The 25,302-nt window shown below is 57.3% G+C and overlaps 1 protein-coding gene across 10 annotated transcripts in view; it reads right to left on the bottom strand.

Annotated features, from left to right (window-relative positions):
• The window catches only part of LOC148815968 (EH domain-binding protein 1-like protein 1), a 63,082-nt gene that overhangs the window by 14,755 nt on the left and 23,025 nt on the right, over positions 1-25,302 (bottom strand). For 3 of the 10 annotated variants that reach the window (XM_088904824.1, XM_088904825.1, XM_088904823.1), the window contains 13 exons: positions 23,871-24,050; positions 20,144-21,577; positions 19,040-19,102; positions 18,164-18,443; positions 13,779-14,255; positions 11,681-12,136; positions 9,902-10,303; positions 8,636-9,091; positions 7,622-8,032; positions 6,637-7,047; positions 5,786-6,217; positions 4,476-4,761; positions 3,679-3,851 (listed from right to left, as the gene is read on the bottom strand). In XM_088904824.1, coding sequence (XP_088760950.1) covers positions 3,679-3,851; positions 4,476-4,761; positions 5,786-6,217; positions 6,637-7,047; positions 7,622-8,032; positions 8,636-9,091; positions 9,902-10,303; positions 11,681-12,136; positions 13,779-14,255; positions 18,164-18,443; positions 19,040-19,102; positions 20,144-21,577; positions 23,871-24,050 — 5,461 coding nt within the window. The remainder of the gene's footprint in view (positions 1-3,678; positions 3,852-4,475; positions 4,762-5,785; positions 6,218-6,636; positions 7,048-7,621; positions 8,033-8,635; positions 9,092-9,901; positions 10,304-11,680; positions 12,137-13,778; positions 14,256-18,163; positions 18,444-19,039; positions 19,103-20,143; positions 21,578-23,870; positions 24,051-25,302) is intronic. The other 7 variants (XM_088904830.1, XM_088904831.1, XM_088904827.1 and 4 more) reach the window with 6 other exon arrangements.

The following is a 25,302-nucleotide window of genomic DNA, read 5'->3' as shown; positions in this document are numbered from 1 at the left end:
GTCTGTCAGTGAGTCAGTCTGTCAGTGAGTCAGTGAGTCAGTCTGTCAGTGAGTCAGTGAGTCAGTCTGTCTGTCTGTCAGTGAGTCAGTGAGTCAGTCTGTCAGTGAGTCAGTCTGTCAGTCTGTCAGTCAGTCAGTCTGTCAGTTAGTCAGTCTGTCGGTGAGTCAGTCTGTCGGTGAGTCAGTCTGTCGGTGAGTCAGTCTGTCTGTCAGTCTGTCAGTCTGTCAGTGAGTCAGTCTGTCTGTCAGTCTGTCTGTCTGTCAGTGAGTCTGTCAGTCTCTCAGTCTGTCAGTCTGTCAGTGAGTCTGTCAGTCTGTCAGTGAGTCAGTCTGTCAGTGAGTCAGTCTGTGAGTCAGTCTGTCAGTCTGTCAGTCTGTCAGTGAGTCAGTCTGTCTGTCAGTCTGTCAGTGAGTCAGTGAGTCAGTGAGTCAGTCTGTCAGTGAGTCAGTCTGTCTGTCAGTCTGTTAGTCAGTGAGTCAGTCTGTTAGTGAATCAGTGAGTCAGTGAGTCAGTCTGTCTGTCAGTCTGTCAGTGAGTCAGTCTGTCTGTCAGTCTGTCAGTGAGTCAGTCAGTCAGTCAGTCTGTCAGTGAGTCAGTCTGTCAGTGAGTCAGTGAGTCAGTCTGTCAGTGAGTCAGTGAGTCAGTCTGTCTGTCTGTCAGTGAGTCAGTGAGTCAGTCTGTCAGTCAGTCAGTCTGTCAGTTAGTCAGTCTGTCGGTGAGTCAGTCTGTCGGTGAGTCAGTCTGTCGGTGAGTCAGTGAGTCAGTGAGTCAGTCTGTCTGTCAGTCTGTCAGTCTGTCAGTGAGTCAGTCTGTCAGTGAGTCAGTCTGTCTGTCAGTCTGTCTGTCTGTCAGTGAGTCTGTCAGTCTCTCAGTCTGTCAGTCTGTCAGTGAGTCTGTCAGTCTGTCAGTGAGTCAGTCTGTCAGTGAGTCAGTCTGTCTGTGAGTCAGTCTGTCAGTCTGTCAGTGAGTCTGTCAGTGAGTCAGTCTGTCAGTGAGTCAGTCTGTCTGTCAGTCTGTCAGTGAGTCAGTGAGTCAGTCTGTCAGTGAGTCAGTCTGTCTGTCAGTCTGTTAGTCAGTGAGTCAGTCTGTTAGTGAATCAGTGAGTCAGTGAGTCAGTCTGTCTGTCAGTCTGTCAGTGAGTCAGTCTGTCTGTCAGTCTGTCAGTGAGTCAGTCAGTCAGTCAGTCTGTCAGTGAGTCAGTCTGTCAGTGAGTCAGTGAGTCAGTCTGTCTGTCTGTCAGTGAGTCAGTGAGTCAGTCTGTCAGTGAGTCAGTCTGTCAGTCTGTCAGTCTGTCAGTCAGTCAGTCTGTCAGTTAGTCAGTCTGTCGGTGAGTCAGTCAGTCGGTGAGTCAGTGAGTCAGTGAGTCAGTCTGTCTGTCAGTCTGTCAGTCTGTCAGTGAGTCAGTCTGTCAGTGAGTCAGTCTGTCTGTCAGTCTGTCTGTCTGTCAGTGAGTCTGTCAGTCTCTCAGTCTGTCAGTCTGTCAGTGAGTCTGTCAGTCTGTCAGTGAGTCAGTCTGTCAGTGAGTCAGTCTGTCAGTGAGTCAGTCTGTCTGTGAGTCAGTCTGTCAGTCTGTCAGTGAGTCTGTCAGTGAGTCAGTCTGTCAGTGAGTCAGTCTGTCTGTCAGTCTGTCAGTGAGTCAGTGAGTCAGTCTGTCAGTGAGTCAGTCTGTCAGTGAGTCAGTCTGTTAGTCAGTGAGTCAGTCTGTCTGTCAGTCTGTCAGTGAGTCAGTGAGTCAGTCTGTCAGTGAGTCAGTCTGTCAGTCTGTCAGTGAGTCAGTGAGTCAGTGAGTCAGTCTGTCAGTGAGTCAGTCTGTCTGTCAGTCTGTTAGTCAGTGAGTCAGTCTGTTAGTGAATCAGTGAGTCAGTGAGTCAGTCTGTCTGTCAGTCTGTCAGTGAGTCAGTCTGTCTGTCAGTCTGTCAGTGAGTCAGTCAGTCAGTCAGTCTGTCAGTGAGTCAGTCTGTCAGTGAGTCAGTGAGTCAGTCTGTCAGTGAGTCAGTGAGTCAGTCTGTCTGTCTGTCAGTGAGTCAGTGAGTCAGTCTGTCAGTGAGTCAGTCTGTCTGTCAGTGAGTCAGTCAGTCAGTCTGTTAGTGAGTCAGTCTGTCAGTCTGTCAGTGAGTCAGTCTGTCAGTGAGTCAGTCTGTCTGTCAGTCTGTCAGTGAGTCAGTGAGTCAGTCTGTCAGTGAGTCAGTCTGTCTGTCAGTCTGTTAGTCAGTGAGTCAGTCTGTTAGTGAATCAGTGAGTCAGTGAGTCAGTCTGTCTGTCAGTCTGTCAGTGAGTCAGTCTGTCTGTCAGTCTGTCAGTGAGTCAGTGAGTCAGTCTGTCAGTGAGTCAGTCTGTCTGTCAGTCTGTTAGTCAGTGAGTCAGTCTGTTAGTGAATCAGTGAGTCAGTGAGTCAGTCTGTCTGTCAGTCTGTCAGTGAGTCAGTCTGTCTGTCAGTCTGTCAGTGAGTCAGTCAGTCAGTCAGTCTGTCAGTGAGTCAGTCTGTCAGTGAGTCAGTGAGTCAGTCTGTCAGTGAGTCAGTGAGTCAGTCTGTCTGTCTGTCAGTGAGTCAGTGAGTCAGTCTGTCAGTGAGTCAGTCTGTCTGTCAGTGAGTCAGTCAGTCAGTCAGTCTGTTAGTGAGTCAGTCTGTCAGTCTGTCAGTGAGTCAGTCTGTCAGTGAGTCAGTGAGTCAGTCTGTCAGTGAGTCAGTGAGTCAGTCTGTCTGTCTGTCAGTGAGTCAGTGAGTCAGTCTGTCAGTGAGTCAGTCTGTCAGTCTGTCGGTGAGTCAGTCTGTCAGTGAGTCAGTGAGTCAGTCTGTTAGTCTGTCAGTGAGTCAGTCTGTCAGTGAGTCAGTGAGTCAGTGAGTCAGTCTGTCAGTCTGTCAGTGAGTCAGTCTGTCAGTCTGTCAGTGAGTCAGTCTGTCAGTGAGTCAGTGAGTCAGTCTGTCTGTCAGTGAGTCAGTGAGTCAGTCTGTCAGTGAGTCAGTCTGTCAGTCTGTCAGTGAGTCAGTGAGTCTGTGAGTCAGTCTGTCAGTCTGTCAGTCAGTCAGTCAGTCAGTCTGTGAGTCAGTGAGTCAGTGAGTCAGTCTGTCAGTCTGTCAGTGAGTCAGTGAGTCAGTGAGTCAGTGAGTCAGTCTGTCAGTCTGTCAGTGAGTCAGTGAGTCAGTGAGTCAGTCTGTCAGTCTGTCAGTGAGTCAGTGAGTCAGTGAGTCAGTCTGTCTGTCTGTCAGTGAGTCAGTCTGTCAGTCTGTCAGTCAGTCAGTGAGTCAGTGAGTCAGTGAGTCAGTCTGTCAGTCTGTCAGTCTGTCAGTGAGTCAGTGAGTCAGTGAGTCTGTGAGTCAGTCTGTCAGTCTGTCAGTCTGTCAGTCAGTGAGTCAGTCTGTCAGTCTGTCAGTGAGTCAGTGAGTCTGTGAGTCAGTCTGTCAGTCTGTCAGTCTGTCAGTGAGTCAGTGAGTCAGTGAGTCAGTCTGTCAGTCTGGGGAGAGGGGTGTTCTGCTATCATTCTGGGTTCGATAAATTAACAATCCACAAGATCTGAAAGGGAATAATAACTATACTGGAAAGACTTGCACACCACACTCATGGCTCATATAGAGTTCCTGTTCCTGTGTGCATGCCTGCCCCCACTGATATCCCTACATACAGTATATACTCATTATACACATCACCACAGGGGGCGGCTGGGCCCCAGGTACCCACATCTTGCCCGGGTGGAAGTGGTGCAGGATGGCGCAGAAGGCCAGGCCGTTGCGCCAGGACGTGTTGAAGTTGGTGATCCTCACGCCCCGGTACCCGCGGGTCACCTCCTGGCACCACTGCAGCAGGGACTGGCTGGAGCTCACCAGGCCAGGGCTGGGCACAGGACTGGACATCTGGACACGCCGGGAGAGAGAGAGAGGAGGTCAGGTGACCCACCACAGAGCGACAAGAGGGCGGTGGGGACAGCGTCGCACTCCTGGACCCTCCATGGAGAGGGAAACGGACAACGGGAGGCGGCCGGCCCACGAGGCTGAGATCGCCCAAGCCGAGCTCCGGCCTCGGGGGCCCAACTGGGGAACGGCAAACTATTCTCTTAGGTTCGTCCAAAGGGAACAGAAAACAATAAAGGGGGCGTTTCTGCCTCAGTGTCCTGGCCAAATTCCCCCCCCCTGGCCTTGACCCATCATGGCCTCCTAATAACCCCCCTCTCTGAACTGGCTCCATCACTCTGCTCTCCTCCCCACTGAGAGCTGGGGTGTGGGGAGCGGACTGGCGCCTCATCCAGGTGGGGGTACACACTGCTGGGGGTGGAGGGGATCCCCAGGACCTGTACAGAGCTCTGAGTGGAGGGTCCAGAAAGGCGCTATATAAATGTAAGGAATTAGTCAAAGGCTGGAAAAGGAGGGACTGAAAGGGTACCCACCAGCCTTCAGTCTCCAGACAGAGGCAGGAGAGGAAGGCTCCGAAACAGAGGAATAGAAAAGGAGACAGTGACAGAGAGATGAGACTCATCTCACCTCAGGAGGCTCTGCTGGGTCCGCCTTCCTGTCTGCCTCCCGGCCTCCCACAATGCCTTGCTCCTGGCTGAGCAGGGGTGTGGGCGGGCTCTTCTTGGAGCGCCTGGGAGCCACCGGCTCATTGGCCGCCGGGGCCGGGGCCGCCCTCTCACTGGCCGGGGCTCGCCCGTTGGGCTGGGGGGTGACCGAGGCCGGGGAGGGGGCGCGGTCGTCGGAGAGGGTCAGCCTCTTCTTCAGGCGGGGGGCGGGCATGGGCACCTCGGGGGCCGTCGGAGACTTTTTAGGACTGAGGAGAGAGAGAGAGAGAGAGAGAAAGAGGAGGAGGAGGAGGATGGGTATGTACTTCACTGCAAAGCACGGCGGCTTCAGACAGATCCGTTAGACAGCGCCTTCTAATGACCTGAACCGTGCACCTGAAGGCCCCTGAAGATGATGTCGTCCACCTTTTGTGAGGAAACGCAAGTCGATGTATTTGATCGGAAGATGTGATGTCATAAGCCCGCAGCCTGATTCACGAGCTCTATTCCCGGCGTTCAGGCCCAGCTGGAAAGACATCAGCCTTAATGACATGTGCCTGGGCTTCATCTCTAGGCCTCGGGTTCGGTCCCGACCCTGGTAGGAAGGATGCCATTGGCCGAAACAGGTCCCGCCCTGGATGAGGGAGCCAATCAGGGGGCTCACGTGTCACAGAGAGGATTGGGATTGGAGGAAGCAGGCTCGGGGGCGGGGCAGGAAAAGGTGCCCAGTGAATGCGGAAGTGGGCTCTCTGATTGGCTCCCTCGACCAGGGTGGGACCTGTTTCGGCCAATGGCATCCTTCCCCCGCCCCCAGGCCTGGAAGGGGGGCTTTTACAGGCTGCTGTGCGGTTGGGCTGCTGGGGACAGAGGCTACAGGCTACTTCAGGCCTGGGTGGCTGCAGTGTGGCGTCCACACGCTCATAGCTGATGGACAGGGAGACCCGGGTCAGGGGTGAGGGGTCAAGGGTCAGACACCGACAGGTACGATGCTCTCTGACATGAGTTACAGAACCAACTATGGAACACACCCTCATTTTTGTCATCAAAAGACAAAGCCAGACCAAATATCACTTTAACAGAAGGGGGGTGCAGGGCTGGGGTCTCCACTATGGCCCCACGCTGGACCCACAGATGAAAATAAAGAGAGCTGAGCCACCCGTCAATCCAAACGACTGAGCGCTCTGAGATCCCTCTGGACAGCCCTAGTCCTCCACAATCCCAGCATGCCATGCCTCTACTTCCTGCAGAGCAGTGATCGCTGTGCCCGGGAGCTGTGTGCCCTCACACACTTACCCCCCGTCCAGGGCGCCCAGTGCTGCCGCCTCCTCTTCCTCCTGCCCCCCTCCAGAGCCCGCCTCCTCCTTCACGGGCTCCAATCCAGACCCAGCCTTCCGCTCTGGCTCCTTCCCATTGGCTCCCTCATCCACGACATCGGCCAATGGCGGCTCTTCTTCCTGGACGGGGCTCTGGGCCTCAGCTGGTATCTCCTGGGGGGTGATGGCAGGGGCCTCAGGGGCGACAGTCCGGGGCAGCGCAGAGGGAAGGGGCTGGCAGGGCACAGAGATTTCTGCAGGAGCGCATGGAAAGGCCTCCTCTCCCTCAGGGGCTGGAGCCGGAGGAGGAGCCGCCACCAGATTCTCTGCTATCCGCTCGGACTCTGAGCTGGGCGGCTCTGCAGCCGGACCGCCGGGCACCCCGGCTGCTCCTGGGTCAGACGGCTGGGGGCTGATGGACAGGGAGACCGGGGTCAGGGGTCAAAGGTCAGCTACCATGACACCGAGCGCTAACTGCAGGAGCAACGCTAAGACGAACCACCCCAACGTCACACCGGATATCACGTTAAGTGCCGTGACCCCTGTCGGTCACACGCATGCCTGTGAAGAACCGCCAAGGAGTCGAAAACGGCCGAGTCTCCAGAGATTCCTTGAGTCGTCCCTCTGGAAAGCCCGGCGGTACCCAAAATTCCCAGCATGCCGAGCCTCTGCTTTCGGCAGAACCTTAGCGACGGCTAATCAGCTGTTTCGGCGCCCGAGGGTTAATCTGGCCTGTAACGGGGGGGCCGAGCGTCGGCGGGCGCGAGAAGCAGAGGGGTGCCAGCCAAGCTGGAGGGCGCGGCCGGGAGCTGTGTGCCCTCACACACTTACCCCCCGTCCAGGGCGCCCACTGCTGCCTCCTCCTCTTCCTCCTGCCCCCCTCCAGAGCCCGCCTCCTCCTTCACGGGCTCCAATCCAGACCCAGCCTTCCGCTCTGGAGCCTCCTCATTGGCTGCCTCGTCCACGACAGGGCCCTCAGCAGCCAATAGCGTCTTCTCTCCCCCAGAGGGGCCCTGCACCTCAGCCGAGAGTCCGTGGGCGGGGCTGCGGGGGGTTATGGGAAGGACAGGCTGGGGCAGGGAGAAGTCCAAGGGATGGGAGGTCTCTGGGCGCTCCGGAGCGACATCCCGGTGTTTCCCTTCTCTTTCCGGGGATGGAGGCTCTGGGGCTTTCTCTGCCATCCGCTGGGACTCTGATGGGCCGCTGGGGACACCGGCTGCTCCTGGGCCAGACAGCTGGGGGCTGATGGACAGGGAGACCGGGGTCAGGGGTCAGGGGTCAGAGGTCAGGCACTGACACCGAGTGCAAGATGAAGGAAGTCATACTATCTGGACTACTGCCACCAAATCAAAACATACCCAACTCTGCTGACTGTAGTCATCAAAAGACAAAGCCAGAACAAGTATCACTTTAACAGAAGGGGGGTGCAGGGCTGGGGTCTCCACTATGGCCCCACGCTGGACCCACTAATGAAAATAAAGAGAGCTGAGCCACCCGCCAATCCAAACGACTGAGCGCTCTGAGATCCCTCTGGACAGCCCTAGTCCTCCACAATCCCAGCATGCCATGCCTCTACTTCCTGCAGAGCAGTGATCGCCGAGCAGCTGCTCCAGAGCCCCAGAGCTGGCGCAGCTCCCGCCACTGACAGAGGGGCGCGGCCCAGCAGTGCAGCAGGGCCCTGGCACCGCCCAGAGACCCCGGCATGGGGAAGACCCACCGGGAACGGTCTCGTCCAGGGCAGCGGGCGCGAGAAGCGCAGGGGTGCCAGCCATGCGGGGGGGTGATGCCCGGGAGCTGTGTGCCCTCACACACTTACCCCCTGTCCAGGGCGCCCAGTGCTGCCGCCTCCTCTTCCTCCCTCCCCCCTCCAGAGCCCGCCTCCTCCTTCACGGGCTCCAATCCAGACCCAGCCTTCCGCTCTGGAGCCTCCTCATTGGCTCCCTCGTCCACGACATCGGCCAATGGCGGCTCTTCTTCCTGGACGGGGCTCTGGGCCTCAGCTGGTATCTCCTGGGCGGTGACGCCAGGGGCCTCAGGGGCAACAGTCCGGGGCAGCAGAGGGGGAGAGGGCTGAGGTGTCACTGGAGCAGGATATGTGCCTCCTGAAAACTGGGTTGAAGGCAAATCTGGAGCCTTCGCTTGATTTCCAAACGTCGGGGTTTCCTCTGTTTCGGGCCGCTCTGTGGGCGGTCTGGCACGCACACCTGACACCTCCGAGCCGCCGGGGCTGGCGAACAAGGAAATCAGGGTCAAGGGTCAAGGGTCAGGGGTTAAGGGCGCGGCCGGGGTCACACCCTGAGCGAGACGGAGAACCACAAACGTTTAGCGCACCGGAAACGGACTCGGCACCTCTGCCCGAAAGCATGCTCATACCGTTATTTCAACGGAACTGGATCTTGACAGCGACCATAAGCCGCCATAAGCCGCCAACACTGGGATCCTACGGTCACAGCAGGCTCGTCTCCGAGCTAGCCATCTGTTCTCACATCAGCCCAACATGCCAAACCTGTCGCCATTTTGTTAGTCCACAGCACCAACCGACCACCCGCTACAGAAACGGTGATGGCTTCATCTCCGGCACTGGATCTCAATGCCAGGAAGGTGGGTGAAGCACAGCAAAGCCCGGCACTCCCATGCGGGTCTCGAGCATGGGACGGTGTTAAAGCACCAAGAGTCGCTTTTGAAAAGTCACGCCAAGCACAAGGGACGGGCGTCAGTAGGCAGTTAAGCAGGGCCAAGTATAAGAATCCGAATCGGAATCGCCGGCTTGAGAGGCCCCACATCGCCAGTGCCGCTCAGAGCCGAGAGCGGTGTGCCTTCACGCACTTACCCCTTAACCTGGGCGCCCACTATCGCCTCCACCGCGCCCACTTCCTCCGGCCACAGCTCAGAGCCCGCCTCTTCCATCACAGCCTCCAATCCGGACACCTGCTGCAACTCCAGGCTGTTCTCATTGGCTCCCTCATCCACAGCAGGGGCTGTTTTGGCCAATGGCGTGTCGTCCCTCTGGGAGGGGGTGTGGTCCCGGGATAAGGGCTCCTGGGCATCAGTGAAAGGGACTTTGGGGGCCATAAAGCCAATGGACAGCGGAGTGGGGGACAGCTGGGTCACTGGGAGTTTTACAGCAGCTGTGTGTCTTCCTGTTTCATCCTGGGCTGGAGTTGACCTGAGAGCCTCCGCTGGTCCCTCCATGATCCGGTCTTCCTCCGATCCAGGCTGTTGTGCAGACAGGGCAGCAGCGACACCTGGTTCAGGCTGCTGCGGTACAGCGGCCACACTCTCGGGGCTGATGGATTGGGAGATTGAGGTCAGAGGTCAAGCACTGTTGCCCTGAGAACAGGGTGCAGGTGTACAACAGTCAACGAGGACACTGCCCCCGAACCACCGACAATCAGAAACAACTGACTCAGCACCGTTAACAGAAAAAACTACGAGGCTAAAGATCGCTCTAAAAGATCTGAATAGAGGAAGAATTCTGGGACCCCATGCTGGTCCCGGGAATGCCAGCCACCAGCGTCTGACGACCGACAATTCTGATTTCCGCTAGGGTTACCAGCCGCCCCTCTCGAAGGGGCTAGTCCGCCCGCAATCCCAGCATGCCCAGACTTCACAACCCCAGCGCCAGCCAATCCGCCGTCTTCTCCAGAGCCGGAGAAGACAGTGCAGCTCTAGCAGCTGGCAGCGGATCACGGACTCCCACCACCTCCGCTAGCGCACAAAGCTGGGCCGTGGGGGCCACACACGCACGCGCACGCACGCACGCGCGCACGCACGCACGCCTGCAGAACCCCGTCTGAGCCGAGCCCAGACGAGATGTCGCGCTGGCAGAGGTCTGGCGGAGGACTCCCGGCTGGCACAGCTGAGCTAGCAGTGACATTGAGCGAAGCGCCAAGGGTGGCACAAAGGGTGGCGTTGGGGTGGGCTCGACACCCGGCACGGGAAGAAGTTGACGTCGATGTTGAGGATCTTGGCCCACGATCAGCCTCAGTGGGAAGTATGGCAGGGGGGGGTCCCATGACGACGCTGCAGGACGGCAACACCGTGCGCTGGCGGGCCCGAGCCATGCTGGAGGGTGCAGCTCCCACGCCACACTTACCCACTGTCCGGGGAGCCCGCAGCTGCCTCTCCTGGGCCCGCGGGCGTGTCCTCCGCCACAGCCTCCAGTCTGGACACAGGCTCCTTCCCCTCGGCTCCCCCGATCACCGTGCCGGGCACTGCTGGCTCTCCTTCCGGGGAAGGGCTCCGATCCGGGGGTGTGGGCTCCGGGGCGACAACGCGGGGAGCCTCGGAGGGCACCGGCGGACAGGGATGGCGATGGGGGGGCGGTGGGCTTTCTGCGGGAGCATCCGTGGGTCCGTCCCCTCCGTCCCGGGGCGGCGACGCTGCGGGGGCCTCCGGTGGGGCCCCCCCGGATCTGGGTCGCGACGTGGGCGGGGCACAGGGAACGCCACCCGGCCCCGGGCTGGGCGGCTGAGGCGTGGCGGCCGTGCTCTCGGGGCTGACGGGACAGGGACAGGAAGGGGACAGGGCACGGGGGGGTTAAAGAGGTGAACCGGGCAGAAAGGGGAAGGTGACAGGAAAGAGAACAGCCCAGAGGGCAGGACTTCAGCAGAACGCACAACGGCAAAGCCCAGGCGTGTGGGAAAGCGCGAGACGCGCGCCCTGGCCTGTTTCTGGCCCGTCCAGTTGGGGGTTTTGAATTTTTGTTCGGGGAACGGGAGTGGCATCGAGTGGCATGTGCATATGAACACCTTTCTTTGAGCTCTTCAGCGGTCAAGTTAACTCCCCTACAAAATCGAAATTCGATCAAACCAAACAGGTGGAAGATCGCCTCGGTGGGATTCTTTCCCCCAATTATTCGGTTATATTCCGGGACCGGTGTTGGAATCGCAGAAAAGGGTACGCCATCCCTGCGTCCCGGCTCACGGCGACAAACCCTGTGACCGCACACGGGGAGGAAGGGTTCTTTGCCCCTCCCCATTCAGGCCAGCCCCTCCCCTGACTCCGCCCATAAGGCAAGACTTCCAATCCCGATTTAGACTCCACCTCTAGCCCCGCCTCCCAATGCAAGACTTCCAATCAAGATTTAGACTCCACCCGCCCCACCTCGCCCTGCTTCAAACCGCACTCGGTTAAAAGCAGATCGAAAACCAGGCCTTTTGGAACTTTTTGAAACAAAGTGTACCTTGATTTGTATCTTTGTTGCTGCTTCATCTTTGTTTTTGGTTTGTTTAATCGTTTTTAATCTGATCACCTGTACTTGTATTGCCTTTTGCCCTAGGCTCTGTGCTTCAGGGTGGGTGTTGCTGGGGATCTAGGCCTTTTCATTTTAGGTGGCTGACTCCCTGCTCAGTTGTTTATTTTGCGGTATTGTTCCCCTTGTAAAATCTCAAAATAAAGATCCGTACGACGAATCTAAAATAAAATGAACCCCTGGGATTAAGAACTCGGACAGAGCAAAAAACAGGCGACATATAGGGGTGACCCCACAAGTGTCTGGTCTGAGCGATGGCCAGATTTCTCCTTGAACTAAGGGAGTCTTTTCTCCAGCTCAGCAGACCCCCATGACGTCTCTGAGGAGCATCTGTGTGCCGACCCATCTGTTGACATAGCAGATTGGAAAAAGAAGGCGAGAGCCAAGGAAAAGCAGAGAAACTGGAGCGAGAGGAGGCTGGGATAGAGAGGTACTGGGATAGAGAAGTGCTGGAGAGACTGGAGGGAGGGGTGGGGATGAGGGAGTGGGAGTTTGGGGGGGGGGGGAGGATTTCAGTGAAGCCTGCGCAGACGCCGATATCCTCCTGTGCTGCTCCTTCTGCCATCCTCCGTGCCAAGCCATGCGACAAGAGTGGTGCCCGTGTGCCCCTATCGCACTTACCCCCGGTCCAGGATGCCCACCACTGCGCCCAGGGACACCTCCTCCTCCTGCCCCGCCCCTGACTCCGCCTCCTCCCGCGGGGCATCCAATCCAGACACAGGCCCCTCCCCTAGCTCCTTCCCATTGGTGCTCTCATCCGGAACTGGGCCTGCATTGGCCAGTGGGGGCTGCTCTTCCTGAGAGGGGCTCTGGACATGAGGTGCGGGTTCCTGAGGAGTCGTGGAGGGGGCTTTGGGGGGGACAGTCTGTGATCCTGGAGAGGGCGGGCGCCCAGGGGCCAATGCCCTTTCCGTCTGCCTGTCGGCTCTGCTCTGCGCTGGAGCTGGGAGGGCAGCCTTCTCCAGCTTCTCTTCCATCAAGGGCTCCTCTGATCTGGGCTCCCGTGTGGATGGAGCCCCAGGGGCTCTGGTTGCTTCTGGATCAGATGACTGAAGCTCTGTGGCCACATTGTCAGGGCTGATGGACAGGGAGACTGAGGTCAGGGATACATCAGTGTGAAACACTGCAGTGACAATCAGAGCAGGGGCCACCCTCCAGCAGCAAAGCTCAGGGGTCAGGGATATATCAGGATAAAACACCGCAGTAAATATCCAAGCAGGGGCAGCCCACATCAGCAAAGTTCAGGGGTCAGAGGTCAAGGTTCAGGGACAATCAGAGCAGGGGCACCCTACAGCAGCAAAGCTCAGGGGTCAGGGGTCGGGGATCTATCATCATAAAACACCGCAGTTACAATCAGGGCAGGGGCGCCACTCAGCAGCAGAGTTCAGGGGCCGGGGTCAGAGGTCAAGGTTCAGGGATACAGCAGCGAGAAGCACCGCAGTTACAATCAGAGCAGGGGCACCCCAGAGCATCAGAGCTCAGGGGTCAGGGGTCAGGGGTCAGGGATACATCATGATAAAACACTGCAGTGTCAATCAGAGCAGGGGCACCCCAGAGCATCAGAGCTCAGGGGTCAGGGGTCAGGGATACATCATGATGAAACACTGCAGTGCCAATCAGAGCAGGGGCACCACAGAGCATCAGAGCTCAGGGGTCAGGGGTCAGGGATACATCATGATGAAACACTGCAGTGCCAATCAGAGCAGGGGCACCCCAGAGCATCAGAGCTCAGGGGTCAGGGGTCAGGGATACATCATGATGAAACACTGCAGTGCCAATCAGAGCAGGGGCACCCCAGAGCATCAGAGCTCAGGGGTCAGGGGTCAGGGATACATCATGATGAAACACTGCAGTGCCAATCAGAGCAGGGGCACCCCAGAGCATCAGAGCTCAGGGGTCAGGGGTCAGGGATACATCATGATGAAACACTGCAGTGCCAATCAGAGCAGGGGCACCCCAGAGCATCAGAGCTCAGGGGTCAGGGGTCAGGGATACATCATGATGAAACACTGCAGTGCCAATCAGAGCAGGGGCACCCCAGAGCATCAGAGCTCAGGGGTCAGGGGTCAGGGGTCAGGGGTCAGGGATACATCATGATAAAACACTGCAGTGCCGAATGAACGGCTCCTCTTTGCCGAGCTCACACTGCAATTCACTCCTAGAAGCAGAAGCATCATCCAGCTGCCCCGGCTCTGGGAGAAGCACAGGGGTTGACCAGGGGAGTCGTGGCTGATGTGACAGCAAATATCTCGACACAAGCAACTACTGTTAGAGCTCATCCTCACCAGGAGCAAGTGCCGATGCAGAAGGCTAAATACATATATGCAGGCAGCAGCCATGTAAATCTGTCACATAGAGGCACTGTGACAGGGGCGCTGGATCTTGAAACGAAGGGTGCTCTCAATTTGAAAACGATTCTTGTTTGACGTCAGTCCAGATACCGTTCCGTCCAACGGGGGGGGGGGCGGCCGCTCCGGTATCTTTTTCCGGGCGGGGCGAAAAACATTTTCGCCTATCCTGAGAGGGCAAGCCAGGAGTCGATCCGCGCCTCCCCGAGATCTCTCTCCCGGTTTCTCTCCTCTCCGCGCGGAGACACCCGTCCGCTGGGCTAGCCTCCGCGGGCTGGTCCCGATTCAGCCACTCGAAAAGCTTTACTGCCGCCATCTTTAAAATCCACCGTGCCAAGCCATGCAGGGGGGGCCGCCGCACCCACACTTACCCCTGGGCACGGTGGAGAGGAAGCTGGGCGCCCAGCACAGGAAGTAACTCCTCCTGCCTGGCCTCAAACCCCGCCCCCTCTTCCCCGTCCTCCAATCCGCGCGCCGGCTCAACCCCTTCCTCCTTCTCATTGGCCGCCCCGTCCAGAGCCGGGCCTAATTCAGCCAATGGCGGCTGCCCCCCCAGCAGGGGCCTCTGGTCCCGGGCTGGGGGTGTCTGGGTAGAATTGCTGGGATCCCCGGGGGGGGCAGCCTGGGGCAGCGGAGGAGGAGAGGTCTGGGGGGTCACTGGGCTTTCCGGAACGTCTTCGATCCTTCTGTCCACTCTCTGCGGAGGTGGTGCCGGAGGGGGAGACTCCACCGGCTGGTCCGTTTTCGGGGCTACTCCGGGTTCGGGCTGCAGGGGTGCGGACGAGCCGCCCGATACCCCGGCTGGTACCGGGCCAGACGGCTGCAGTTTAGAGGCTGCACTCTCAGGGCTGATGGACAATGAGACCAGGGCTCAGGTCAGACTCTCGTAAAGGAGAACAATCTTACGTCTTGGGGAGCCACTGACCCCTCAAATTTACAGGACGAGCTAAGGCAGCACCCCGAAAATTATATATAGGTCGAACCCCGGATTTGCGTTATCGGGATTTACGTTCTCCCGTCCGGTACGCCATTTTTTCCTTCCAGTCCCAACCAAAACAGCGCCCCCTCAGGTGTCCGCCGGTACTGTTTCAGTGTTTGTGCCGAACGGTGGTCTTGTGTAGCGTCGTGCGTTTGATTTTTTTTTCATGGAATGTTTTTTTGACCGCCTAACATGGAGAGGGAGAAAGAAAGGAAGACCAGTTCCCCCGAGGAGAAAGCCTCTCGATTACGGGAGGCGGATTCGCACCTGGGAAGGGGGGTTGAATATCCCGATTGCCCCATGGAACACCAGTGTGAAGAATGGGGAGAGTTTATCATTAATAAAGTGGAGAAGTGCGGACCGATGGCTACGAACCGAAAGTATATCCGTCCTCCGGATGAGACGTCAAACCGAGGTCCTGACCCTCGGCGGTCATTAAAAATCCCAGGGCGTCTCTGTGCTACTGTGTGATCAAGCACACGTTCAAACCCATGATTCCTCTAACGAGCTAAAAGATTAATTGAAACTGGACTACTCTGTCTTGACGGGTCCTTGATTGAACCAAACCTAGCTAGCGCCTTATTTTAAAAATAACAGTTCCTGACACTTCTAGAGCGTTTCTCTGGACCCCCCACTCAGAGCTCTTTCCAGGTCAGGGGGATCCCCTCCATCCCCAGCAGTGTGCAGCTCACCCTGCGGTCTGTGTGGGTCCTGATGCCCCAGTATAGTGACGGGGGACACTAGACTGTAAACAGGCGCCGTCCTTCGGATGAGACGTCAAACCGAGGTCCTGACTCTCTGTGGTCATTAAAAATCCCAGGGAGTTTCTCGAGAAGAGTAGGGGTGTTACCCCGGTGTCCTGGCCAAATTTCCCCCCTGGCCTTTACCCATCATGGCCTCCTAATAACCCCCCTCTCTGAACTGGCTCCATCACTCTGCTCTCCTCCCCACTGAGAGCTGGGGTGTGGGGAGCGGACTGGCGCCTCATCCAGGTGGGGGTACGCACTGCTGGGGGTGGAGGGGATCCCCATGACCTGTAAAGCGCTTTGAGTGGAGTGTCCAGAAAAGCGCTATATAAGTGTAAGCAATTATTATTATTATTATTATTATTATGTGAAGCCATCGAGAGAGAGAAGCAAAAGTTGGGACCTACATTCATTGAGACATCGAGTGCTGTGGAAACAGTAAAAAAAATATACTTGTGGCACACGAGTTGGTGAAGCCGACGTTTTCTGAAAGAGTTGGGATAGACCTGGAAATCCCATCCATGATCTCCCGACAGGGGCACGCCTGGAGCACGTGTCAACGATCGCAGGGGACTATTGACAGGAGCAAGTGGAGCGCCCTCGAGGGGTGGAATGACGACCGTGACAAGCAGGGGTTCGGCTGTAGCTTCGACACTTGTGGCCACGGCACTGGCGCACGCATCAGCGACAGGAAGGAAGCTGCAGAACCAGAGCCTACGGTTCCAGCGCGAGACCGTCAGCTGTGATTTACATGCGTCCTCGGTCACCGGCAACATCTGGCATTTTGCGAAATAGCAGCATTTAAGCCTCTCCAGCCCTGAACCCACATTAAAATCCACCTGAAGTCTCAAACCCAACCAGCTGAGGAACGGAGCACAGTAACTTCCGAAAAACCATGATGTATCACCGTAAAAAAATTGCTAATATGTTAATGCACATCAAAATCTGTATATGCACAACAGCATACCAAAGATTCAGACCCATAACCCTCTGCACAATACCTACTACGCCACACGAACACCAGGTGAGTAGAGGGCGCTTAGCACCACTGTGACACTGCCAGCCTGCAGCGTTAACGTGCATTTGGAAAATACTGTGTTGTAAAAACAAATCTTTTTAAGTTAGAAACGCAGAACCTGTTCTGAGAACGTTACGCCCTAAACACTCTGTCCTCTAAGACTCAGGAACTCCGGCTGAGAAGCACAGCCCTGCACTTCTGCTTTGGTTAGGCGACCTGTACAGTAGTGACAATCAAAACAAGCAATCCTGTTCCTGGGAGGCCGCACCAGGTTTTACAGGTAACTTCTAGTCCATGAGACCTGGCGACGATTCAGGTAATCCCTCTCATCAGCTGATGTCATCCCACCCAGCCTCCCCTCCCCGGTCCAGGCCTCAACCACACACATCTGGCCAAGATCCTGTTTGGCCAGGGACCGGTATTAAACCTGCAGTACTTCTGCCCCTCAACCTGACAGCTGTCCTGGTGTCCCTGGGATACAAACCCTATTAGAATCGGCTGATCCTGTTTGGCCAGGGATACTTAATCAGCTAGTGTCATACCAACCCAGCCTCCCCACCATGGTCCAGTGTCACACAGCCGTTCTGATGTCCCTAGCACTATTATCACACTGTAACAACTGGCTGATCCTGTTTGGCCAGGGAACAGATGATACATTTCTACAGCAGTCGGTAGGGGGAGACAAGGAATGCCTCTGGCTCAGAAGCTACAGACGACCGGTGTTTCACTTAAGCCTGCGAGATTCGTCTCTGAACTGAGCCCCTACAGGCGCTGCACGGAGCTGCACCCTGGGACTTTTCCGAACCCGCCCAACTTTTGCGTTAGATCCCAAGGGTCTCTCCGAGCTGGTCCCTTCTACGGCGCCAGATCAGCTCGCTGACAGGCCGAGGCCGGTTTCTCCAGCCCTCTGGTGAGGCAGGTGAGTTCGGATGGCACTGTGGTACCCAGAAGTTAGCATTGCTGGGGCCACGGTGCCACACTACGTAATACATCTTGTAACAGCACTCCCAGGCTATACACTAGCACTACTGTTTAATGACACCAGTTTAGCCTGCTATTCTGTGTAGACTTTAAAATCCTCCTGCTCACCTACATGGCTCTGCATGGCTTGGCACCTCAGTACCTGTCTGAGCTATTATCGCCCTACTCCCCGCCTCGCAAAACCCTCGCTCTTCGAATTCTGCTCTCCTTACTGTCCCCCCAAGCCCGTCTACATTGTAGGGGTGACAGGGCCTTCTCCTGTTACGCCCCCGAGCTCTGGAACTCTCTGCCCAAGGATATCAGAGAGTCACCTTCTCTAAACTCCTTCAAATCCAGACTCAGTATCACCATCCACGGTCTCCTCTGTGTATTGTCATTGTGTTTTATCTTGTGTATTCTTCTTATTTATTATTGTTGTCATTCTGGAAAGCGCTTTGAGAAGCCACCTTTAAAGGCGCTATATAAAATAAAGTTTATTATTATTATATTGTTTATTCAAATGAACGTATTGATGTGTTTATTGTCGTGTACTACCCATTATAAGTTGTTGTGCTTTGATGTACTGTCATTATTACAACAATAATGTGTGGTGTGTGTCTGGGAGGTTGCTGGTTCGAATCCCGCGGCCGGCAGAGGAATCCTACTCCGTTGGGCCCCCGAGCAGGGCCCTTCACCCCCAGCTGCTCCAGGGGCGCCATATAAATGCCCGACCCTGCGCTCTGACCCCCCAGCTTCTCTCTCCCCGTCTGTGTGTCTCCTGGAGAGCAAGCTGGGGTCTGCGAAAAGACACGTTCCTAATGCAAGAAATTGTATATGGCCAATAAAGTGATCTGATCTTATTAATTATTATTATTTACTGTTCTGTAAATGACTGTGCTCATTGTGTGACAGTGTTACCCACTGTACTGTGCACGTTTCCGAGTGAACAGCTGATATATGAATCCCGATGTACGTGTGCTAACAGCTAATAATCTCCTCTCTTATGTTATGTTTGCCAAGCCGTGTCGGACAGTGGTATCCTCGTGCACTTACCCTCTGTGCAGGGCGGCCCCTCCTGCCCCTCTTCCGCCCCACGTCTTCACGTTGCCTCTCTCCTCCGGGGCGGGGCTCGGCTTGGGCGACGCCAGCTCTCCTCCCGGACCGGCGCTGGTCTCGGTGGGCGGGTGGGGCCCCTGGTTGGCGATACTGATGCTGCCCGCGGCCCGGGGAGGCCGGGGAAGGTCTTCGGGGCGGCCGATGCTCAGAGGGCGGGGGGCCGGTTTGAGAGTGGGGACCCACTCGCTTTCCTGGGCGCCGGCGTTGACCTTTGACCCTGTGGATGAAATCAGCAGGAAGAGAACTGAGACCCTTCATAAAAAAAAAATACAATATTAATATTAAAAGCCCATTCAGACGATCTGAGCGTGCCGTGTTGCTATACAGTATATTAGGGTGTGCAACATTTTTAATATGTGGAAAACCCAAACTTTTCAGACCCTAAGTTCTTCATAGACTGAACTTTTAAGAGCATGGTATGTCTCAGAGGAGTGGCCTATTCTGTCCAAAGTGCGGTGTGCACGGTCCTTTGCTCATGAAGCCTGAGGACCGTAAAGTAGCAGCAGACCTGGCTAATGTTTCAAGACAGAAAGCCCCAGCTGTTGACAGCTTGCGGCTGGCTGCACAAAGATGAGATGTGCTGGAACAGCTCACTGAAAAACAAAAAAAACCCGTCTTGCAGACTGCTGGGCCGAGTGGCATGAACAGCTGTGAACATCTGGTGTGGCAGCCATCCTGCCATGTGATCCAGATGTGTGCGATCGCTGCCGGGGGTGAATGGAAAACAAGCCTGATTTCCACCGCCTGGGAGAACAGGAACCACTCGCCCCCAGGCGGGGAGCTCCTCCGGGTCCCGGCGCCCCGGGGACTCACCCTGACAGGCGGCGCTGGAGTCGTCCTCCTCTTCAGCCAGCGTGCCCAGCTCCCTCTGGATCTCTGGAAGCACAGAAGCACACGCGCTGAGCGTCTCGGGGCCCCACCGAGCTGGCGCACCCCCGGTTTCCGGACTGCGCCCCCCAGGAGCTCGCCTATACGGCTGGAGCCAAAGAGGGGGGTGCCCCCTCCGCTCTTTGAAAATAAAGGGGGCGCCCAACTGCAAGGCAAGCACCGCTCACGCCAGATCAACCGTTTTTCGAACCCCTTTATCCAGTCCAGGGTCGCGGGGGAGCTGGAGTCTATCCCAGCAAGCAACAGGGGCACAAGGCAGGCTACACCCTGGACAGGACGCCAGTCCATCACAGGACACCCACACACACTCACACACACCAGGGCCTGTTTTCCCAGAAGCCAAATGAGCCAAAACATGTGGGAGGAAACAGGAGCGCCTGGAGGGAACCCCACAACAACACGAGGAGAACATGCAAACTCCACCCAGACAGCACCCCATGTCCGGAATGGAACCCGGAGCCCCAGCGCTGTGCCACCGCGCCCCCCTCAAATCGACCCATTAAGGTGAAGGAAGTGGGGGCCGTGAACAGGCACCCACTGTCACTCGTTTGGAAGAACAGGAGTGAGCAAGGACAAGCAGAAACACACAGACATGCACAGGTGCACTGCACACTGCTCCCAGCTCCCAGCAGCACTGACGTGCACTCTGGACAAGGAGAGCTAATATGAAACCATGCACAGCGAGCAAGAAGGAGGTGCGATAAAGATTAAATTTACATTTACATCTTGGCATGTACTGTGAGGCGTCAGGGAAGGTCACAAATGAGCCAAGGCCCTTTGGTTGCTCGGTAAATAATTGGTACCAGGATCTCACCCCGAGAAAAACCAGGTTATCGGCTTCTACAGCATGGCTGGACAGCCTGTTCCACACCCCCACCGCCCTTTGCGTAAAGACGTGCCACTGGGACTCAGTTTTAACAGGACTTCTCCGCTGCTCATACTGGAACGCGTGACCAGAACTGTCCCCAGACTCACGACATGCGGCTGACATGCGCGAGGCACCGACTGATCCAGTGTGCCCGTCTGTACCTGTGCCAGCTGCAGGCTGGAAGACTGTAGGCAGGGCAGGGGCAGGAGCAGGGGTAGGGGCAGGAGGGTGGGCAGGGGCAAGAGCAGGGGTAGGGACAGGGACAGGAGCAAGAGCAGGGATAGGGACGGGAGCAGGGGTAGGGGCAGGAGGGCGGGCAGGGGCAAGGGCAGGGATAGGGACAGGGGCAGGAGGGCGGGCAGGGGCAAGAGCAGGGGTAGGGGCAGGGGCAGGAGCAAGGGCAGGGGTAGGGACAGGGGCAGGAGCAAGAGCAGGGATAGAGACAGGAGCAGGGGTAGGGGCAGGAGGGCGGGCAGGGGCAAGGGCAGGGATAGAGACAGGAGCAGGGGTAGGGGCAGGAGGGCGGGCAGGGGCAAGGGCAGGGATAGGGACAGGAGCAGGGGTAGGGGCAGGAGGGCGGGCAGGGGCAAGGGCAGGGATAGGGACAGGAGCAGGGGTAGGGGCAGGAGGGCGGGCAGGGGCAAGAGCAGGGGTAGGGACAGGAGCAGGGGTAGGGGCAGGAGGGTGGGCAGGGGCAAGGGCAGGGATAGGGACAGAAGCAGGGGTAGGGGCAGGAGGGCGGGCAGGGGCAAGGGCAGGGATAGGGATAGGGATAGGGACAGGGGCAGGGGTAGGGGTAGGGGTAGGGGCAGGAGGGCGGGCAGGAGCAGGGGCAGGGGCAAGAGCAGGGGTAGAGGCAGGGGCAGGAGAAGCAGCAGGGGCAAAGGCAGGAGCAGGGGCAGGGGCAAAGGCAGGAGCAGTAGGAGGAGCAGGGGCAGGGGCAAAGGCAGGAGCAGTAGGGGCAGGAGCAGCAGGGGCAGGGGCAGGGGCAGGGGCAAAGGCAGGAGCAGGGGCAGGGGCAGGGGCAGGGGCAAAGGAAGGGGCAAAGGCAGGAGCAGTAGGGGCAGGGACAGGGGCAAAGGAAGAAGCAGTAGGAGCAGGGGCAGGGGCAGGGGCAAAGGCAGGAGCAGCAGGGGCAGGGGCAGGGGCAAAGGAAGGTGCAGTAGGGGCAGGGGCAAAGGCAGGAGCAGCAGGGGCAGGAGCAGCAGGGGCAGAGGCAGAGGCAAAGGCAGGAGCGGCAGGGGCAGGAGCAGGGGCAAAGGCAGGAGCAGCAGGGGCAGGGGCAGGGGCAAAGGCAGGAGCGGCAGGGGCAGGAGCAGGGGCAAAGGCAGGAGCAGCAGGGGCAGGGGCAGGGGCAAAGGCAGGAGCGGCAGGGGCAGGAGCAGGGGCAAAGGCAGGAGCAGCAGGGGCAGGGGCAGAGGCGGTCACACGTCGGGGGGGCCTGGGCGGGAGCAGAGACGTGGGCGTGGGGACGGTAGAGGAGGAGGAAGAGGAGGAAGAGGAGAAAAGGGCTGTGCCCGCAGCCGCGGCAGCAGGGGGGGCGCCGTGAGCCCCCGGGGGTCTGGACTCGTGCCTGCGGGCGGCGGAGACGGGTGCTGGGGGGCGAGGGGGAGAGAGGAGAGAGAGAGAGAGAGAGAGAGAGAGAGAGTCAGGAAACAATGTGGTAAAGGAAGAGGACACAGAGTGAGCTCTAAGGAGAACCATCCTGTCGGGGGACCTGTAGGGGGCGCTCTGCCCTCTGGACGCTGTGCTCCAGGAGGTGTCGAGCTCGGAATGAGAGGTTAAAGGTGGGTCCTCACTACCTGGTCATTAATGATCCTGTGGCTGTTTACTCCAATGGGGTCCGAACAATCTGACCACAGACTGACTCAAATGACACCCCTTAATTCAATTAGTGAAACACCCAGGTGGGGCTGCTGGTGCAGAATGATCACTGTGCGTCTCCCAGGTGGAGGCTGCTGGGGCAGAATGAACACTGTGCGTCTCCCAGGTGGGGCTGCTGGTGCAGAATGATCACTGTCCGTCTCCCAGGTGGAGGCTCCTGGGGCAGAATGAACACTGTGCGTCTCCCAGGTGGGGCTGCTGGTGCAGAATGATCACTGTGCGTCTCCCAGGTGGGGCTGCTGGTGCAGAATGAACACTGTGTGTATCCCAGGTGGGGGCTGCTTGTGCAGAATGATCACTGTGCGTCTCCCAGGTGGGGGCTGCTGGTGCAGAATGGACACTGTGCGTCTCCCAGGTGGAGGCTGCTGGGGCAGAATGAACACTGTGCGTCTCCCAGGTGGGGGCTGCTGGTGCAGAATGGTCACTGTGCGTCTCCCAGGTGGGGGCTGCTGGAGCAGAATGACCACTGTGTGTCTCCCAGGGTGGGGCTGCAGTTTGCACTGGGGGATGAAGTGGATCCCCAGCTCTATGTTAAGATCTTTCAGGATCTCTTGGGGTCTTCTGGTATGAAAGATGCTACAGAAATAATATCACATTTTGTATAACTGCAACACCTCTTGTGTGCGAGGAGAATATCTGCTTTTAATGACATCGGAGGCAGTACTGAAGGTGACAACATATGAGGAAATGGTAGATAATAAGACCTCAAAACAAAAATTTTGTCACGACAAAGCAACAAAATTTTACTATATTGTTTCCAGCAGTGCAGTCACTGAAAAAACTGTTAAATAATGTTAAAGGACTTTTTCCTGCACTGCATACCAATCCAAGCCAGGCTCTAGATATTGCAAGCTTATCAGGGTACATTTATGGTGCAGTCAGTGATTATTATCACAGATTATCAGGCAGCCCAATCCCTAATTGTGGCTAAATTGTGCCTCCTTGTTTGCCACCTGGGAATTGACAAGAGTTGTCGTCCAGTGACAGAGTGGAGTGCTGCCACCTTGCGGCCACTGAGGGAACAGCAAGGAGAGGCGAAAACGTCGACTTCATACAGCCCGAGACTCTGCAAGGAAGTTACTGCGATGGAGTGTTACTGTGTGATCAAGCACACGTTCAAACCCATGATTCCTCTAACGGGCTGAAAGATTCATTGAAACTGGACCACTCTGTCTCGAAGGGTCCTTTGTAACAATTCCTGACACTTCTACAGCACCTCTCTGGACACCCCACTCAGAGCTCTGTACAGGTCATGGGGATCCCCTCCACCCCCAGCAGTGTGTGTACCCCCACCTGGATGAGGCGCCAGTCCGCTCCCCACACCCCAGCTCTCAGTGGGGAGGAGAGCAGAGTGATGGAGCCAGTTCAGAGAGGGGTGTTATTAGGAGGCCATGATGGGTAAAGGCCAGGGGGGTAATTGGGCCAGGACACCGGGGTAACACCCCTACTCTTTTCGAGAGACGCCCTGGGATTTTTAATGACCACAGAGAGTCAGGACCTCGGTCTGACGTCTCATCCGAAGGACGGCGCCTGTTTACAGTCTAGTGTCCCCCGTCACTATACTGGGGCATCAGGACCCACACGGACCGCAGGGTGAGCTGGGGTGGAGGGGATCCCCCTGACCTGTACAGAGCTCTGAGTGGGGGGTCCAGAAAGGCGCTATAGAAGTGTCAGGAACTGTTATTTTTAAAATAAGGCGCTTGGTTCGGTTCAATCAAGGACCCCTCAATTAACTTTTCAGCTCGTTAGAGGAATCATGGGTTTGAACGTGTGCTTGATCACACAGTAACACTCCATCACTTCCTTTAAGAGTCCAGAAAGGCGCTATAGAAGTGTCAGGATTATTATTATTATGACTGGAACCGGTTTGGCCCAGAGGATCGTCCTACAGGGGGGTGGAGGGTGGGGTAACGCGAGTGAGAGCAAGCCGCCGGGACAGGGGACCCCGACACTAGAGACGCGGCGCTCTGCGGGACTGGGGGGGCCACGCTGCCGGAGGCGTACCTGAGCCGCCGGCGGGCTGGAAGACGGCGGGCAGGGCCGGCGGGTGGGCCGGGGCGAAGGCGGGCACGGTGTAGGCGTAGGGGGAGCGGCGGGGCGCGGGAGCAGCGCCTGCGCGGGGGGGGCTCAGGGAGGGGGCCCCCAGGGGCCCGGCTCCGGCCTTGCAGGAGGCACAGGGAGGCACTGAGGAAGGAGAGAGACAGACAGACAGAGAGGAGGAGGCACGGAGGGAGGGAGAGAGGGGAGCGGGAGGGAGAGACAGGGAGAGGGTGACAGGAAAGGAGGCACAGAGGGAGAGAGAGAGGAGTGGGAGAGAGGGAGAGAGAGGAGTAGGAGAGAGAGACAAGGAGAGAGAGGAGTGGGAGAGAGGGGAGTAGGAGAGAGAGACAGGGAGAGAGAGGAGTGGGAGAGAGAGAGGAGTGGAAGAGAGAGGGGTAGGAGAGAGAGAGGAGTGGGAGAGAGAGGGGTAGGAGAGAGAGACAGGGAGAGAGAGGAGTAGGAGAGAGAGGAGTGGGAGAGAGAGACGGGGAGAGAGAGGAGTAGGAGAGAGAGGAGTGGGAGAGAGAGAGGAGTGGAAGAGAGAGGGGTAGGAGAGAGAGACAGGGAGAGAGAGGAGTAGGAGAGAGAGAGGAGTGGGAGAGAGAGACGGGGAGAGAGAGGAGTAGGAGAGAGAGGAGTGGGAGAGAGAGAGGAGTGGAAGAGAGAGGGGTAGGAGAGAGAGAGGGAGAGAGAGGAGTGGGAGAGAGAGAGGAGTGGGAGAGAGGGGAGTAGGAGAGAGAGACAGGGAGAGAGAGGAGTAGGAGAGAGAGGAGTGGGAGAGAGAGAGGAGTGGGAGAGAGGGGAGTAGGAGAGAGAGACAGGGAGAGAGAGGAGTAGGAGAGAGAGGAGTGGGAGAGAGAGAGGAGTGGAAGAGAGAGGGGTAGGAGAGAGAGACAGGGAGAGAGAGGAGTGGGAGAGAGAGAGGAGTGGGAGAGAGGGGAGTGGGAGAGAGAGACGGGGAGAGAGAGGAGTAGGAGAGAGAGGAGTGGGAGAGAGAGAGGAGTGGAAGAGAGAGGGGTAGGAGAGAGAGACAGGGAGAGAGAGGAGTGGGAGAGAGAGAGGAGTGGGAGAGAGGGGAGTAGGAGAGAGAGACAGGGAGAGAGAGGAGTAGGAGAGAGAGGAGTGGGAGAGAGAGAGGAGTGGGAGAGAGGGGAGTAGGAGAGAGAGACAGGGAGAGAGAGGAGTAGGAGAGAGAGGAGTGGGAGAGAGAGAGGAGTGGGAGAGAGAGACAGGGAGAGAGAGGAGTAGGAGAGAGAGGAGTGGGAGAGAGAGAGGAGTGGGAGAGAGGGGAGTAGGAGAGAGAGACAGGGAGAGAGAGGAGTAGGAGAGAGAGGAGTGGGAGAGAGGGGAGTAGGAGAGAGAGAGGAGTGGGAGAGAGAGACAGGGAGAGAGAGGA

The sequence above is a fragment of the Atractosteus spatula genome, chromosome 24 (assembly GCF_055471065.1).
Source record: "Atractosteus spatula isolate fAtrSpa1 chromosome 24, fAtrSpa1.hap1, whole genome shotgun sequence".
In the NCBI taxonomy this organism is placed as follows: Eukaryota; Metazoa; Chordata; class Actinopteri; order Semionotiformes; family Lepisosteidae; genus Atractosteus; species Atractosteus spatula.
This window is presented reverse-complemented; position numbering and strand designations above follow the sequence as displayed.